Source organism: Dendrobates tinctorius, unplaced genomic scaffold (genome assembly GCF_039654945.1).
Source record: "Dendrobates tinctorius isolate UK_male_01 unplaced genomic scaffold, ASM3965494v1 ptg000028l, whole genome shotgun sequence".
Lineage (NCBI taxonomy): Eukaryota > Metazoa > Chordata > Amphibia > Anura > Dendrobatidae > Dendrobates > Dendrobates tinctorius.
Window position 1 is genome coordinate 52,748,023 of NW_027361696.1, and position 16,395 is coordinate 52,764,417.

At 43.9% G+C, this 16,395-nt stretch overlaps 1 protein-coding gene across 1 annotated transcript in view; it reads right to left on the reverse strand.

The window, feature by feature from the left end:
- Positions 1-653: 653 nt before the first annotated feature.
- TMEM145 (transmembrane protein 145) overlaps positions 654-16,395 on the reverse strand; it is an 82,876-nt gene continuing 67,134 nt past the window's right edge. The window contains exons 12-15 of the mRNA XM_073570718.1: positions 9,438-9,610; positions 5,207-5,327; positions 4,708-4,899; positions 654-4,580 (exon numbers count right to left, since the gene is read on the reverse strand). Of these exons, the coding sequence (XP_073426819.1) occupies positions 4,344-4,580; positions 4,708-4,899; positions 5,207-5,327; positions 9,438-9,610 (723 nt within the window). The 3' untranslated portion in view covers positions 654-4,343. The remainder of the gene's footprint in view (positions 4,581-4,707; positions 4,900-5,206; positions 5,328-9,437; positions 9,611-16,395) is intronic.

Genomic DNA, 16,395 nt, shown 5'->3' on the forward strand with positions numbered 1-16,395 from the left:
TGGAGCATCTTATGGGGGCATAATCTATGGAGCATCTTATAGGGCATAATCTATATAGCATCTTATGGGGCATAATCTATGGAGCATCTTATGGGGCATATGGAGCATTTTATGTGACAGCATATGGGGCATAATCTATGGAACATCTTATCGGGTCATAACCTTTATGGAGCAGCATATGGGGCATATTATTCTATGCAGCATCTTATGGGGTGTATTTTGTATGGAGCATCTTATGGGGCCATTATTAACCTTTGTGCAGCATTATATGGGGTGTATTTTGCATGGAACATCTTATGGGGCCATCATGAACTGTATGGAGCATTATATGGGGCTCCTGATTCAATATGGATATTCAAAAACATTTAACCTACTGATGTCTCAATTAATTTTACTTTTATTGGTATCTATTTTTATTTTTGAAATTTACCAGTAGCTGCTACATTTTCCACCCTAGGCTTATACGCGAGTCAATAAGTTTTCCCAGTTTTTTGTGGCAAAATTAGGGGTGTCGGCTTATACTCGGGTTGGCTTATACACGAGTATATACAGTATATACCATTCTGATATCTTGCTTCAGACACCAAGAGAGCTTCCCCTTCTCCGTTGAAGAGTCTCTCTGCTTGAATTACATAAAAAAAAATAACAGACCATTTCAATATAAAAATGAAATTTATTTTGCAAGTCATTTAACACCTTTGTCATTCTGTGTGCAGTATGTATGGATAGGTTCTGCCAGAGCAAAATATAACTTTCTTTTTAAGAATAGAATTGCAAAATACAAGTTACCATTCCAGCAGCAATAGATGGGGCAAAGAGGACCTGTCACAGATAATATATGCAATAAAGGCAGAAACCTTTTAGACTGAGCTCATTTTATATCATCCATTCAATAAAGTCAAGTAATGTCATTTATGCATTTTTTTTACGTTATGTCCAAAGTTTCAATAATTCTGTATAGCTGGCACCATGAACTGACCAAAATATGCGGGGGGGGGGTTTCTGAAGGCTAAAAGTGACAGGGAAAGACAATCTTCACTAGTAACTAGGCAGGGTCATGTTTTAGTGTTTTTTTTTTTGTTACCCATGCATTGGCTAGCATGCCATCTATACAATTAGCCCAAGAAGTTCACTTGGTGTTATTTATATATACAGATTGTGCATTGACAACTAGACCATCTGTAACAACGGGAGTAAAAAGTACAATCCCATTGCTTTTGGCTCTTTAGTTTCACTATAAAAATAAGCAAAAAATCAGAAATTATGCATGGGGAATAGCTTGAATTCATGCCTCAAAATACTTTGATTGTAAGAGAGTAATAACATCCCCAGTGCTATGTCAATATCTTATATGTGCTCTATAAACTGCTATTCATTATACACCTGATATCCTTACTACATCAACCCATTTGTACATCTGAAAAAAAACAGTATAGCGAAAAATATTCAATATTGAAATATTCAATGAGCTAACCATAGTTGAATAAAATTGCAATAAAGAACAAAAATGAAAGAAGAATCGAGAAAAGGCAACAACTCTAAAAGGAATGAACTAAGTGTGAATTCAGATTTGGAAGCCAAATGTAGTTTGACATCAATATACGCAAAGTACCTTACCTAAGATGGAGAGGTTAAAAACACACCTGATAGGAACAGAAAGGAAAAGAACAAAACGGGACAGAAGGAATGTAGAGATACGAAAAAAGATATGGATATCTACAGACAGAATGAAGTACTGGACAAGAACTGACTGGGGAAGAAGGCAAAACTGAGGTGACAAGGAATGGAGAGATGCAATAAATGGAAAGATAAAGAACATTGTACAAGAGCAGATTGGGAAGACAAAAGAAAGGAAGAATTTCAAGAAATAACAACACAGAATAACACAGAGATAAGGAGGAGTGTAGACAAACAGAATATGACAGGATACAAAAAATGAATGAAACAACTGATCATGCAGGAACATAAAATGGAAAGTATATAAGATAACAGAAGGAAGACTGAACAATAGTCAGAGAATGAAGAGATATTGGAAATGTCACATGTAATTTAAAAAAAAGTATAGTCTAGCAAAATCATTCACCATTGAAATACACAATGAGCTAACCATAGTTGAATAAAATAGCAATAAAGTGCAAAAATAAAAGAATTAAGAAAAGGTAACAACTTTCAAAATAAGTGTAAATTCAGATATGGAAACCAAAGGTAGTTTGACACTCACAAAGTAGCTGACCTAAAATGAAGGGGATGAAAACACTAGGTAAAAACAAAATAGGAAAGAATACAAAACAGGACAAAAGAAATTTAGAGATACAAATAAAAGCTACAAACATCTATAGAAAGAATGAAGAAAAATAATACTGGACAAAAACTACCTGGTAAAGAATGCAAAACTAAGCAAACAGGGAAATCCAAGAAAATTAGGAATGGAAAAAAAAAAATATTGGAGAAGAGCAGATTGGGAAATAATACAAGACTGAAGACAGAAGGAATGAAGCGTTTGTAAGAAATAGAATAGGACATGACCAAAAAAAGTCAACGAGACAACTGCGGATGCAGGAACATAAAATGGAAAGTATACAAGATAACAGAAGGAAGACTGAACAATAGTCACGGAAAAACTGAGAATGAAGAGATATTGAAAATGTCACATGAAATGAAGAGAAATGGAACTAGAACAAATAGATGAGCGTTGAGCAAAAAAAAACAGTCTAGCAAAAACATTGACTATTGGAATATACAATGCATTTACCTTAGTTGTATAATATTTCAATAATAAAAGCAGAATTAAGAAGAGGTAACAACTCTAAAACTAGTAAACTAATTGAGAATTCAGATATGGAAACCAAAGGTAGAAAAAAAGTTGACCTAAAATGGAGAGGTTAAAAACACTGGATAGGAACAGAATGAGAAAGAAAGCAAAATTGGACAGAACAAATGTAGAGATATAAATAAAAGATACAAACATTTCTAGACAGCATGAAGAAAAAAAAATACTGGACAAAAATCGAATAGGAAAGAAGGTAAAACTGAAGCTAGAACGAATGGAGATGTACAAGAAACAAAAGTAGGAATGAAAAGATAAAGAACATCGGAGAAGAACATATTGGGAAACGATGCAAGACTGAAGACAGAAGGAATGAAGATTTAAAAGAAATAACAACACAGAATATAATAGATAAGGAGGAGTGTAGACAAACAGAATTAAACATGATGAAAAAATGAAAGATACAACTGTTGATACAGAAACAAAATGGAAAGTATACAAGATAACAGAAGGAAGAGAAAGAGAACAAAAAAGAGTCACAGAAAACCAGAGAATAAAGCGATATTGGAAATGACACATGAAATGAAGAGAAGCGGAATTAGAACTAGAAAAAAATAGATGAGAAAAAAACCAGATAAAACCACCAAATCACAGACTGAAATAAAGAAGCTTGAATAGAAAAAAGTGAAAAAAAAATTCAACAAAATCGAGGGAAATGGAAATGTAGATAGAGAGAAAAAGGTTATTAAAAAATGAACTGCAATAGACGGTTTAAGGTTGTTATAAGCTAATGGAATGAAACGACGGTGAAATCCAGAAAGATAGGCTAGACAGAGAAGTCATAAATCAGTTTCGAAGTGATGGCTACATTAGGATGGAATGAGGATGTTGGTGCCATGATTTTTATTAAGAGTAATTGCAGAATCTACTTAGAGATCCACTGATGATCTAGAAGTCAACGGAACAATGAAATGTACACAGAATGAATGCAGACAACCAGGAAACCACACAGACGCTCATAAAAGGAGAATTTCGAGACTACAGATAATAATAAGACATGAAATAGATAGAAGTGAAAGAATCAGAAAACTGCACACGATAACACACAGAGAATGACAGTTGGCGAATGGTTATAATGCGAGGGGATTAAATGGAAGAATATGGAAACTCAAAACTAGAAACACAAACAAATTCGGTAAGAATGAATAAATGATATTACAGACGGGATTCCAGAAATCTAAAACACTGTTCATGTGAGAGACGATAGCCGAGGCAGAGGCACATATCAACATACGTAGGCACATAACTATTTTTTTGTCCTGTATATCTATGTACATGCACACACCAACATACATAAAAGAAGTATGAAAATATATACATATGGATATGTCATTAGAAACACATTTACACACACTCGGATAAACTAACAAGTTGCTCACACACTCACACACTTTCATCCTATGGTTCCTGGCTCAGGAAATCTTTCCAATGAAACTACGTTTTACGGCGCAGTAAGTTCGCTATGGCCCATCTTGACTCTGACTAGGACTGCAGGTTCTTTTTCCAGTGATGGCGTCTATATTGGCTGAGGGCCCGCTGAGCGTATACTAAAGTATTCAGGAAATCCATTCTGATGATGAATTTGAGGGGCGTGAAGTTGTTGGAGTCCCCCAAGTTGTGTCTCTCCGACTGGCACTTTCTGGTTTCCAGGAGCTCCGTTTAGTGACGGAGTGGTGATAACATGATGAGGATCTGACGTCAGCTGGGAATAGCACTGACCCAGGGTCACTGGATATTGAACCGGTTTATTGATCTGAGCGGGCAAAACAAGAAAAAGTATCTGTCAGTATGTCATGCTCATACCTAGCATTTCCAAACATACCTTATATATACCGAATCCCAGACCATGATGCAAACGAATGTAAGATCCTATCGCTCACCGTTCCGGCGTTGCCATTGCTGCTTGGAATAGAGAATAGCTCTGTAACATTTGGAACAGAGTCGCTGATGAAGGTGACATTTCCATACACATGATGCGGGAACTTCTCTGTGCTCTGCTCCATGATGCCAATCTGCGAGGTGCGTACGTGGTACGGGAAGTTTTTATTGGCTGCAGACGGCCTCGTGATTATCTAAAAGGAAACGGAATGTGATAAATTCATAACGGACAAAGCAGGTAGAACAACAAATATGTCACACTATATAGTCCAAACACCAGGCACCATTGGAGAGAAGACCATTTGGAAAAAAAAATCTCTATGGCAAAAGGTGACAGATTGTATCTGCAAAGAAAACAAACCAAGTCCTCACACAACTCCATAGATGAAAAATAAAAGTACCATGGATCTTGGTATGCATCAAAACAAGTCAAATATTGTTAAAAGAAAAGTCTTTTTATTTGGCAAAAGTAGAATGACATCTGTGAGAACGACTACTCACCAGGAAAACCGCATGTGCATATAGGTGTATTCCCAGCTGGATCCCATTCACAATCTTTTCACGAGCCCATTTAGGGATTCCAAAATTAGCAATCAGAGCCATGACTGGTACCGCAAAGAACCTAAGAAGAGAGGCACGCACGGCGTTCAAACAGATACAGACATTTTGGAACCCAGCTTGCTAAGTGATGTTATAACAGTACCCGAAAGTGAAGAATCATATAATTTACCTTCCTGCCTGGCAGAGAAATCCTAAACCATATTCCAAGACCTCCACTGGGACCCATCCTATAGACCAGTGCTGGACAAAATGCAGCCCACAAGCCACATCCAGCCCTTTTGCTGTTCCAGGCCGGCCCCCGGCAAACCACATCCGGCCCACTGGCTGTTCCAGGCCAGCCCATGGACCAAAATAGCTGAGGGGGTGAAAACAGTGGCTCATGGAGTATCATACTGTACATAATGGGCTTGTATGGGGGCTTATGTTGTATATGAGGCTATGTGAGGGTTCATGTTGTATATTTAAAGATATGTGGGGGCTCACACTGTAAATAGGAGGCTATGTGGGGGCTCACACTGTATATAGGGATCTATGTCGAGGCTCATGCTGTATGTAGGATGCGATGTGAGGCTTATAAAGTATATAGGAGGCTCATAATGTATACAGGAGGCTATGTGGTGTGAGAGCTCACTGTGTACAGGCGGTTATGTGGGGGCTTACATTATAGGAGGCTATGTGGAGGCTAACATTATAGGTTACAGTTGTGGCCAAAAGTATTGACACCCCTGCAACTCTGTCAGATAATACTCAGTTTCTTCCTGAAAATGACTGCAAACACAAATTCTTTGGTATTATTATCTTCATTTAATTTGTCTTAAATTAAAAAACACAAAAATAATTGTCCTAAAGCCAAATTGGATATAATTCCACACCAAACATAAAAAAAGAGGGTGGACAAAAGTATTGGCACTGTTCAAAAAATCATGTGATGCTTCTCTAATTTGTGTAATTAACAGCACCTGTAACTTACCTGTGGCACCTAACAGGTGTTGGCAATAACTAAATCACACTTGCAGCCAGTTGACATGGATTAAAGTTGACTCAACCTCTGTCCTGTGTCCTTGTGTGTACCACATTGAGCATGGAGAACAGAAAGAAGACCAAAGAACTGTCTGAGGACTTGAGAAACCAAATTGTGAGGAAGCATGAGCAATCTCAAGGCTACAAGTCCATCTCCAAAGACCAGAATGTTCCTGTGTCTACCGTGCGCAGTGTCATCAAGAAGTTTACAGCCCATGGCACTGTGGATAACCTCCCTAGATGTGGACGGAAAAGAAAAATTGACAAGAGATTTCAACGCAAGATTGTGCGGATGTTGGATAAAGAACCTCGACTAACATCCAAATAAGTTCAAGCTGCCCTGCAGTCCGAGGGTACAACAGTGTCAACCCGTACTATCCGTCGGTGTCTGAATGAAAAGGGACTGTATGGTAGGAGACCCAGGAAGATCCCACTTCTTACCCCGAGACCTAAAAAAGCTAGGCTCGAGTTTGCCAAAACTTACCTGAAAAAGCCTAAAACGTTTTGGAAGAATGTTCTCTGGTCAGATGAGACAAAAGTAGAGCTTTTTGGGCAAAGGCATCAACATAGAGTTTACAGGAGAAAAAAGAGGCATTCAAAGAAAAGAACACGGTCCCTACAGTCAAACATGGTGGAGGATCCCTGATGTTTTGGGGTTGCTTTGCTGCCTCTGGCACTGGACTGCTTGACCGTGTGCATGGCATTAAGAAGTCTGAAGACTACCAACAAATGTTGCAGCATAATGTAGGGCCCAGTGTGAGAAAGCTGGGTCTCCCTCAGAGTTCATGGGTCTTCAAGCAGGACAATGATCCAAAACACACTTCAAAAAGCACTAGAAAATGGTTTGAGAAAAAGCACTGGAGACTTCTAAGGTGGCCAGCAATGAGTCCAGACCTGAATCCCATAGAACACCTGTGGAGAGATCTAAAAATGGCAGTTTGGAGAAAGCACCCTTCAAATATCAGAGACCTGGAGCAGTTTACCAAAGAAGAATGGTCTAAAATTCCAGCAAAGCATTGTAAGAAACTCATTGATGGTTACCGGAAGCGGTTGGTCGCAGTTATTTTGGCTAAAGGTTGTGCAACCAAGTATTAGGCTGAGGGTGCCAATACTTTTGTCTGGTCCATTTTTGGAGTTTTGTGTGAAATGATCAATGTTTTGCTTTTTGCTTCATTCTCTTTTGTGTTTTTTCATTTAAGACAAATGAAACTAAGATAATAATACCAAAGAATTTGTGTTTGCAATCATTTTCAGGAAGAAACTGAGTATTATCTGACAGAATTGCAGGGGTGTCAATACTTTACAATACAACTGTATGTGGGGGCTCACATTAAATAGGCTACGTGGGGGCTCACACTATATAGGAGGCTATATGGGGGCTCACACTGTATATAGGAGGCTATTTGGGGGCTCACACTGTACATAGAAGGCTATGTGGGGGCTCAAACTATGTAGGAGGCTATGTGGAGGCTCACACTGTATATAGGGGGTTGTGTGCTGGCTCTTATGGTATATGGGGGGCTGTGTGCAGGCTCATACAGTATATAGGGGGCATCAGCATATTTAATTCAGCTTAATATTAAGCTATATAATTATTTTATATTAATTATAATTGATATAATATTACTATTGAACAGAATTAATTTTAGTGTATTGGTTCAGCCCTCATCAACAGTCACAGTCTCTCTTGTGGCCTCTCGGGAAAATTAATTGCCCACTCCTTCTATAGACTGATAGCATTACCAGCCAATCAAGTTAGGTTGTCAATATGTATACAAATTGGGTCCAAATTAGGGGCTAAATTACATTATTATTATTTATTTATATAGCGCCATTAATTCCATGGTGCTGTACATGAGAAGGGGTTGCATACAAAGTTTTAGATATCGTTAACAGTAAACAAATTTACAATGACAGACTGGTACAGAGGGGAGGGGACCCTGTCCTTGCGGACTTACATTCTATGGGATAGTGGGGAAGAGACAGAAGGTCGGGGGTGCAGCAGCTCTGGTGGTGATGAAGCGGCTGCTCAAGCGGTGGTGAGGCGGCAGAATGGTTATTGCAGGCTGTAAGCTTTCCTGAAAAGATGGGTTTTCTGGTTCCGTTTGAAGGATCCGAGTGTGGTGGATAATCGGACGTGTTGAGGCATGGTATTCCAGAGGATAGGGGATATTCGGGAGAAATCTTGGAGGCGGTTGTGTGAAAAACGAATAAGTGTGGAGGAGAGTAGGAGGTCTTGGGATTATCGAAGATTACGTAAGGCAAGATATTGGGAGATTAGTTCAGAGATATAGGGAGGGGAAATGTTGTGGATGGCTTTGTAGGTCAGTGTTAGTAGTTTGAACTGGATTCGTTGGGGAATTGGGAGCCAATGGAGGGATTTACAGAGGGGGGAGACAGGGGAGTAGCGAGGAGAGAGGTGGATTAGTCGGGAAGCAGAATTGAGGACAGACTGGAGTGGTGCAAGAGAGTTAGCAGGGAGGCCACAGAGGAGAGTGTTGCAGTAGTCAAGGCGGGAGATGATGAGGGCATGTACAAGAGTTTTAGTGGATTGAGGACTGAGGAAGGGACGGATTCTGGAAATATTTTTGAGTTGGAGGTGACAGGAGGTGGCAAGAGATTGGACGTGTGGTTTGAAGGACAGGGCAGAGTCGAGAGTTACTCCGAGGCAGCGGATTTCAGGTGCGGGAGAGAGCGTGATGCCGTTTACCATAATAGATAGATCGGGTAGGGAAGATACGTGAGATGGAGGAAAGATAATGAGATCAGTTTTCTCTACGTTGAGTTTTAGGAAGCGAGAGGTGAAAAAGGAGGATATGGCTGATAGACACTCCAGGATAAATTACATGAGACATTTTTTAGCAATTTTTCAGATGCCACTTTGTCACAGAGTCACCCAGGCTTCATACTAACATATAGCCCTTGCGCTATCCTTCCTACTCCGTCTAAGGCTTTTCACTTTACAATGAGTTCAGTTCTCCTGATTTACGTCTGTCCATTGGTGAACACTATAAGATAATTTAATACATAAACCTGAATTTCCAATGCATTTAGTAAGTCATGCTATTTTGAGATGTATGTTGCCCACATATAGAGGAACTCTTGCCATAGATGTAGAGGTCAAACCAATGTGGAGGCTACTAATACCTACCAGAGTGTATAGGCTGCAAAGAAGGGGACGTAAAAAGCCTGCTTCTCAGGGAAATGCTTTAATGTCACCAAGACGGCATAACAGAACCATATGTAGGCCAGAAACTGGAGGGCAATGTTCCCGTAACCTGCCGGAGACTCATACGTGTACAGGACCTGAGCAGGATCAAAAAACTGTGAAGACAAAGAGGTCCAATACATTATTGCGACCTTATGTAGCAATGCTGTGGTACAATATATATATGCAGCGTCGGACTGGAGCACCTTGGGCCCACAAGAGAAAATCATTCTTGGGGCCCACTATGTAGCTACATAGAAATACATACAAGACCACCAATTGTGTAGTAAAGCATGCTAATAGGGTAAGAGATAGTACACGTCTTAATTATGTAGCAGGGTTGGGGTAGCCCCCTTATATAATATAAAGTATTCCACTCATAGAATACAGTGTAGCCCCCTCATAGAATATAATTCAGCCCCTCTCACAGAATATAATGCAGACCCCTCAGAGTATAATGCAACCCCCTCATAAAATATAATGTAGCCCCTTCATAGGGTATAATGCAGCCCTCTAATAGAATATAAAACAGCCTCCCTCATATAGTATACTGCAGCCCACCCACAGAATATAATGTAGCCCCCACAGAGTATAATGCAACCCCTCATAAGGTATAATGCAGCCCCCCATAGAATATACTGTAGCCCCCTCATAGGACATAATGCAGCCCCCCTCATATAGTATAATGTAGCACTGCCCAGAATATAATGTAGCCCCCTCATAAAGTATAATGCAGCCCCCTCATAGGGTATAACGCAGCCCCCTCGGATAGTATAATGCAGCCCCCCTCATATAGTATAATGCAGCCCCCCTCATAGGGAATAATGCAGCCCCCCCCCCACAGAATATAATATAATGCAGCCCCCCTAATAGAGTAAAATGCAGACCCTTCATATAGTATAATGCAGCCCCCCTCATAGGGTATAAGTCAACCCCCTCATAGGGTATAAAGCAGCCCCCTCATAGGGTATAATGCAGCCCCCCCTTCCGCTGTTTCTTCTCCATCTGGTCACACCTTCATGTCAACATTTCCCATCCACAACTTATTTTGTCACACTGATCACCGCAGCCCTGAATATAACAAGGTCACATGCATTGTATACATACATGTGTCTCCCCTCAAATACAAATATGTACCCCACCATTAGTATACTGTTAGCCACACACCATTAAAAATATAAAATGATAAGCAGCACTGTGCCCCCCATTAACTATAATCTCTGACTCCCTATAATATAAATTATTCAGTCTGTGACTCTCCCAAATTACCTGTAAGGCTATGTGCACATGGAAAATATATGCAAGGTTTTACAGTGAATGAGATCCCTGAAGTCTCATGCACACGCTGCTTATTTTTTCCTTGCAGATTTGCAGCAGATTAAAATCAGCATATTTCATCCATACTAATGGGGGAAAATACATAACAAAAGCATGGCAAAAATTTTGAAAAAAGATATATCTATTTTACGCAACTTTCCTTCTGCCAACACATGCAGCAGAATTTTCTCCTACATATCCTGAACTTGAGCACATAGCCTTAAGTCCCTGTCCTGTGCCGCCCCCATTTATTACAAGTACTTGAAAGAATCATAATGAATTTGGGGGTGGAAGAAGACATAATCAGGTACTGAGCATCTTCCGCCACCTCCCAATTCATTACACGTCCCCGACAGCGTCTTCTCCCACCTTTCAGTTCATTATCAGGGGTCCTATGCACCTTATCGCCTCCTCTCCCATTCCCCAATAAATTTAAAGTCCCCAATAGCATCACATTGAATTGTGAGATGTGGGAGGACGCTATCAGGGGCTTAGCACCCTCCTCCACCACCCAATTCATTTTATATCCATATCTAACATCTTCCTCCTCTCCCCCTGTTCGTAAGTCCATTATAAGTCTCCCTTCCTACCATCCCAATCCCACACAACCCTCATTGTCCTCTCCTCCCCCCGCATCCCATCATTGCCCTCTCCCCCACCTCCATTATTGCCCTCTCCATCAATGCCTCTCCAACACCTCCATCATTATCCTCTCTACCACCTCCATTACTGTTCTCTTCCTCCACTCTATCATTGTTCTCATCACCACCTCCATCATTGCCTTATCACCCACCACCCCTATCATTGCCCTTTTCATCACCTCCATCATTGCTTACTCCCCCACCACCCTCATCATTGCCCATTCCACCATTTCCTCCTCCCCTACCACCACCATCATTGTCCTTTCCACCACAACCATCATTGCCTTCTCCTCCACCCCATCATTGCCCTTTCCACCATCTCTATCATTGCTTTCAACCCCACCACTCCCATAATTGTCCTCTCCAACTCCTCCATCATTGCCTTCTCCCCCACCACCCCCATCATTGCCCATTCCATCACCTCCATCATTGCCCCACCACCACCATCATTGTCCTTTCCACCACAACCATCATTGCCTTCTCCAACACCACCCCCATCATTGCCCTCTCCATCTCCTACATCATTGCCTTCTCCCCCATTATTGCCTTCTCCCCATCATTGCCCTCTCCATCTCCTCCATCGTTGCTCTTTCCACCACCTCTATCATTGCCTTTTCCACCACCTCTATCATTGCTTTTTCCCCTACCACCCACATCATTGCCTCCTCCCCCACCACCCCATCTTCCTTTCCACCACCACCAACATTGCCTTCTCCCCACCACCCCCATAACTTCTCTCTCCATCACCCAAATAATTGCCCTCTCCAACACACACACACACACAGCACCACTCTCACACACACCCACAGTACCACACACTTATCCGCACGTTCCCCGCAGCCACAGCACATCCCGGCAGCATCTTCGTCGCCGGCAGCTTTCTCTGTTAAACAGCCACGTGCTGAATGATGATGTCATCAAGCTGCGCTGCTGTGTCAGACAGGAAGCGTCGGGCAGGAAGCAGGACGGAATTGGATCCCTGCATCTTTGCTCCGCTGCAATTTTCTCCTGTAGGCAGCGGAGCGGCAGTGATCGCTCCATGCCCGCCAATTGCCCTCAGTGTTATCTGCCCTGCAGGGACCCACCTCCGGAGCCCCGGTGCAGCCGCACCAGCTTACATGCGGTATCTCCGCCCCTGCGGGCAGTGTTAGCTTCAGGCTGCGGCTAACACTGCCCGCTATTAAAGCAAAATGAATATTTACCCCTCTCCATGCCCATGGGGGTGTGGGGAAGCATGAATATTCATTTCTCTTTAGCAGCAGGGACAGGCTCCTGTCTCCAGCTGCTGCCCTGCTGGCACCTGGCAGTCCCCCCGTCCCCGCTCATTCACGGGCCCCATAGCAGCTGGGTGTGCCGCTGTTAGAGACATGCCACTGGGTGGGGGCCCCAGGAGCAGCGGGGGCCCTAGGCAGATGCCGGCCCTGTATGCCAGCAGGTTTAAGTGCTTGGGCCCACTGGAGAATCCTCCAGTGCCCCAGTGGGCCAGTCCGACACTGTATATAGGTGTGGAGAAATGCTGGAAAATAAATCTAAATCATCAATATTTGGGGCCCGCCCTTTGCCTCCATCACTCGGTACTTGCACACCATTTTTGAAAGAACTCGGAAGGAGGTTGTTCCAAACATCTTGGAGAACTGACTCCAGATCTTCTGTGTATGAGGCTTATGCAGATCCTTCATGTGATCTCAGATAGACTGGATGATGTGAGATCAGGGCTCTGTGGGGGGCAGGACCATCTCTTCCAGGACTTCTTGTTCTTCTTCATGACATTGACTGGATGTTTGGGGTTGTTGTTCTGCTGCAGAATAAATTTGGATGCTTGCCTGGATTTGTCAGCATTGGGAACACCATTAATCTTGACTAAATCCCCCCCAAAAAATTTGCTGAAATGCAGCCTCATACTTCTAGGACCCTCCACCATGCTTCACTGTTCCTGTAGACCCTCATTAGTGTGCCACCATTCACCAAAAAACTGCCTTATGTTACTGCCAAATATTTCACATTTTGACTCATCAGTCCTGAGCACCTGCTGCCATTTTTCTGCACCCCATTTCCTATGTTTTAGTGTATAGTCAAGTCGCTTGGCTTTGTTACCACGTCGAAAGTTTGGACTTTCACTGCAATTTTTCCTTTTCTGGCCAACCTTTTCAGTAGATAGGTGTCATGCCGGCGTCGGCTATCACGCCGATGCCTGCTCCTGCTGCCTCTGCCTCATGTGTCTCCCGGCCCTCCGCTTACCGCTCCCAGCGCCGCGCTGCGACTCCTGCATCCCGTCCTGCCGCCCAGGGGATCCAGAGTGGGCTCTCTCCTGACTAGTCGCTCCTGACTCCGGTCGCTCCTGACTCTGGTCACTCCTGACTCCGGTCACTCCTGACTCAGGTCACTCCTGACTCCGGTCGCTCCTGACTCCGGTCGCTCCTGATCTTCTGACTTGTTGTCTCATCCACATTGAGCCGCCCCTCTTGGTATCAGCTGTCACGATATTCGACTCCTTCGGGCCTGCTCCTAACGGCCCCTGTATAGGGGTCGGCACCACCTGGCCAGCTCGCTCCAGGGACCTCGGTACCACGACCCAGAGGGTCCACTCTTGCTACTCCCTACAGCATAATCAGGCCATGGACCCGCTGGTGCCTCGGCAGCGACCCAAAAAGATTTACTCTTTTTTCGGGAGAACCAAACCCAGATTATGGCTTTTATGAAGTCCATGGACACTCGGTTGTCCGCCATTCAAACCTCCGATCCAGGGAGCGCCCCTCTGCTGGCGGGACTCCAGCAGGAGCTCACGCAGCAGCATGATACACAGTCCCATATTCTTAGTTACATGGCTTCCGTTGATGACCATTTACAGTCCCTTCAGTCTTCTGCCGCGGTCTCTGCTCTGCCCCGCGACCCTGCACCTCACCCGCCGCCACGTCTGGGGAAGCCTCCAAGGTATAGCGGGGATCCCAAATTGTGCTGAGGGTTCCTTAATCAGTGCCACCTACATTTCGAGCTGCTGCCCCAGCAATACCCGACTGATAGGGCTAAGGTGGCATTTATCGTATCCCATCTCGAGGGGGAGGTCTTGGCATGGGTGAACCCCCTGTGGGAACGGCATGACCTGGTGGTATCCTGCATACAAGACTTCCTGGACACCTTCCGCCGGGTCTTTGACGAGCCAGGGCGTCTGGCCTCCACCACCTAGTCCCTTTTCAATCTTCGACAGGGGACTCTTACCGTGGGACAGTACGCCATTCGCTTCCGGACACTGTCCTCAGAGCTGGGGTGGAATAATAAGGCATTGGTAGGGGCCTTTTGGAGGGGGCTTTCGGTGAAAATCAAGGACGAGCTTGCTGGTCGGGACACTCCCACCTCTTTAGAGGACCTTATATCCCTGGCCACTCATAGTGACTTACGATTCCAGGAATGTTCTCGCGAGTCAGTCAGGGAGAGAGGCCCGTCTAGGTTTAACCCAGTCCCTAGCCCTTGTTCGACCAAGCCTGCCAGTAGTTCTGCCCCGGAGCCCATGCAGGTGGATCGTGTAAAGTTTATGCCTCTATTGTGGTGGAACCAACCACTTTCTGCGTTTCTGTCCGGAGAGGCCGGGAAACTCCTCCGCCTAGGCCAGGTAAGCGAGGCCTCCCTAAGTGACTCTGTTACCTCTCTACCCCTTACTATCTCAGCATTAATTCTCCTAGGTCGGGAGCGTAGATCTGTGGAGGCGTATGTGGACTCGGGTGCGGCAGGCAACTTCATTCGGTTGGAAGAGGTAGACAAGTTCCGGATTCCTGTTGTCACCCTTGAAGAGCCGCGTGTGATCACCTCTGTGCATGGCAAACCGTTACCTGTCCCCGTCACCACAGTCACTCTCGAGCTGGAGATGCAAATCGGAGCCCTACACCGGGAGAGAATTGCTTTTTATGTTTTGCCTAATTTGTCTCACGCTCTGCTTGGCGCTCTGGGGAAGTCCTTCGCTGGGGTCACTCTTGCCAAGAACGTTGTCTGCTGCCTGTTACCCGTACCTGTCTGCACCAAGTACCCACGGACCTTCCTGGGCTTCCCGTGGCATATCATTCGTTTGCGGATGTCTTCGACAAGAAGGAACAGAAAAGCGCAATAGGGTCTTATCCGAGTTAATATAAAAAAAGTAAAAGAAATTCACTCACCTATTTGCAGGGGAGATCAAACACATAGGATTCCTAGTCAGCTGCTGCACGTCCAAAGGTCAAACCGAGTGACCGCCAATACATCAATTCTTATGGAAATAATTTATGGACTTCCATGCGCTGCTTGACAAAATACAGGATCCCAATTATGGTGAAAGATTGGGAATAAATGATTAATCTTTCACCATAATTGGGATCCTGTATTTTGTCAAGTAGCACATGGAAGTCCATAAATTATTTCCATAAAAATTCGACAAGAAGGAAGCTGAGACCCTTCCCCCGCATCGGGCCTACGACTATCCAATCGAGCTAGTTCCTGGAGCTACTCCCCCCAGAGGCAGAACCTACCCGTTGTCACCTGCAGAAACCTCAGCCATGACGGAGTACATCCGGGAGAACTTAGCCAGGGGCTTTATCCGGAAATAGTCTTCCCAGCAGGGGCCGGGTTTTTCTTCGTTCGGAAGAAGGATGGATCCCTTCGACCTTGCATCGACTACCGAGGCTTAAATAACATCACGGTCAAGAATAGGTATCCTCTACCACTTATCCCCGAACTTTTTGACCACCTGCATGGGGCCCGGATCTTTACTAAACTGGATCTACGGGGGGGCCTACAATTTGGTCCGAATACGTGCCAGAGATGAGTGGAAGACCGCCTTCAACACGCGGGATGGCCATTACGAATATTTGGTCATGCCCTTTGGACTTTGTAACGCCCTAGCGGTCTTCCAAGAATTTGTTAACAAAGTCTTCCGGGATCTTCTGTACTCGTGCCTCATGGTATATTTAGATGACATC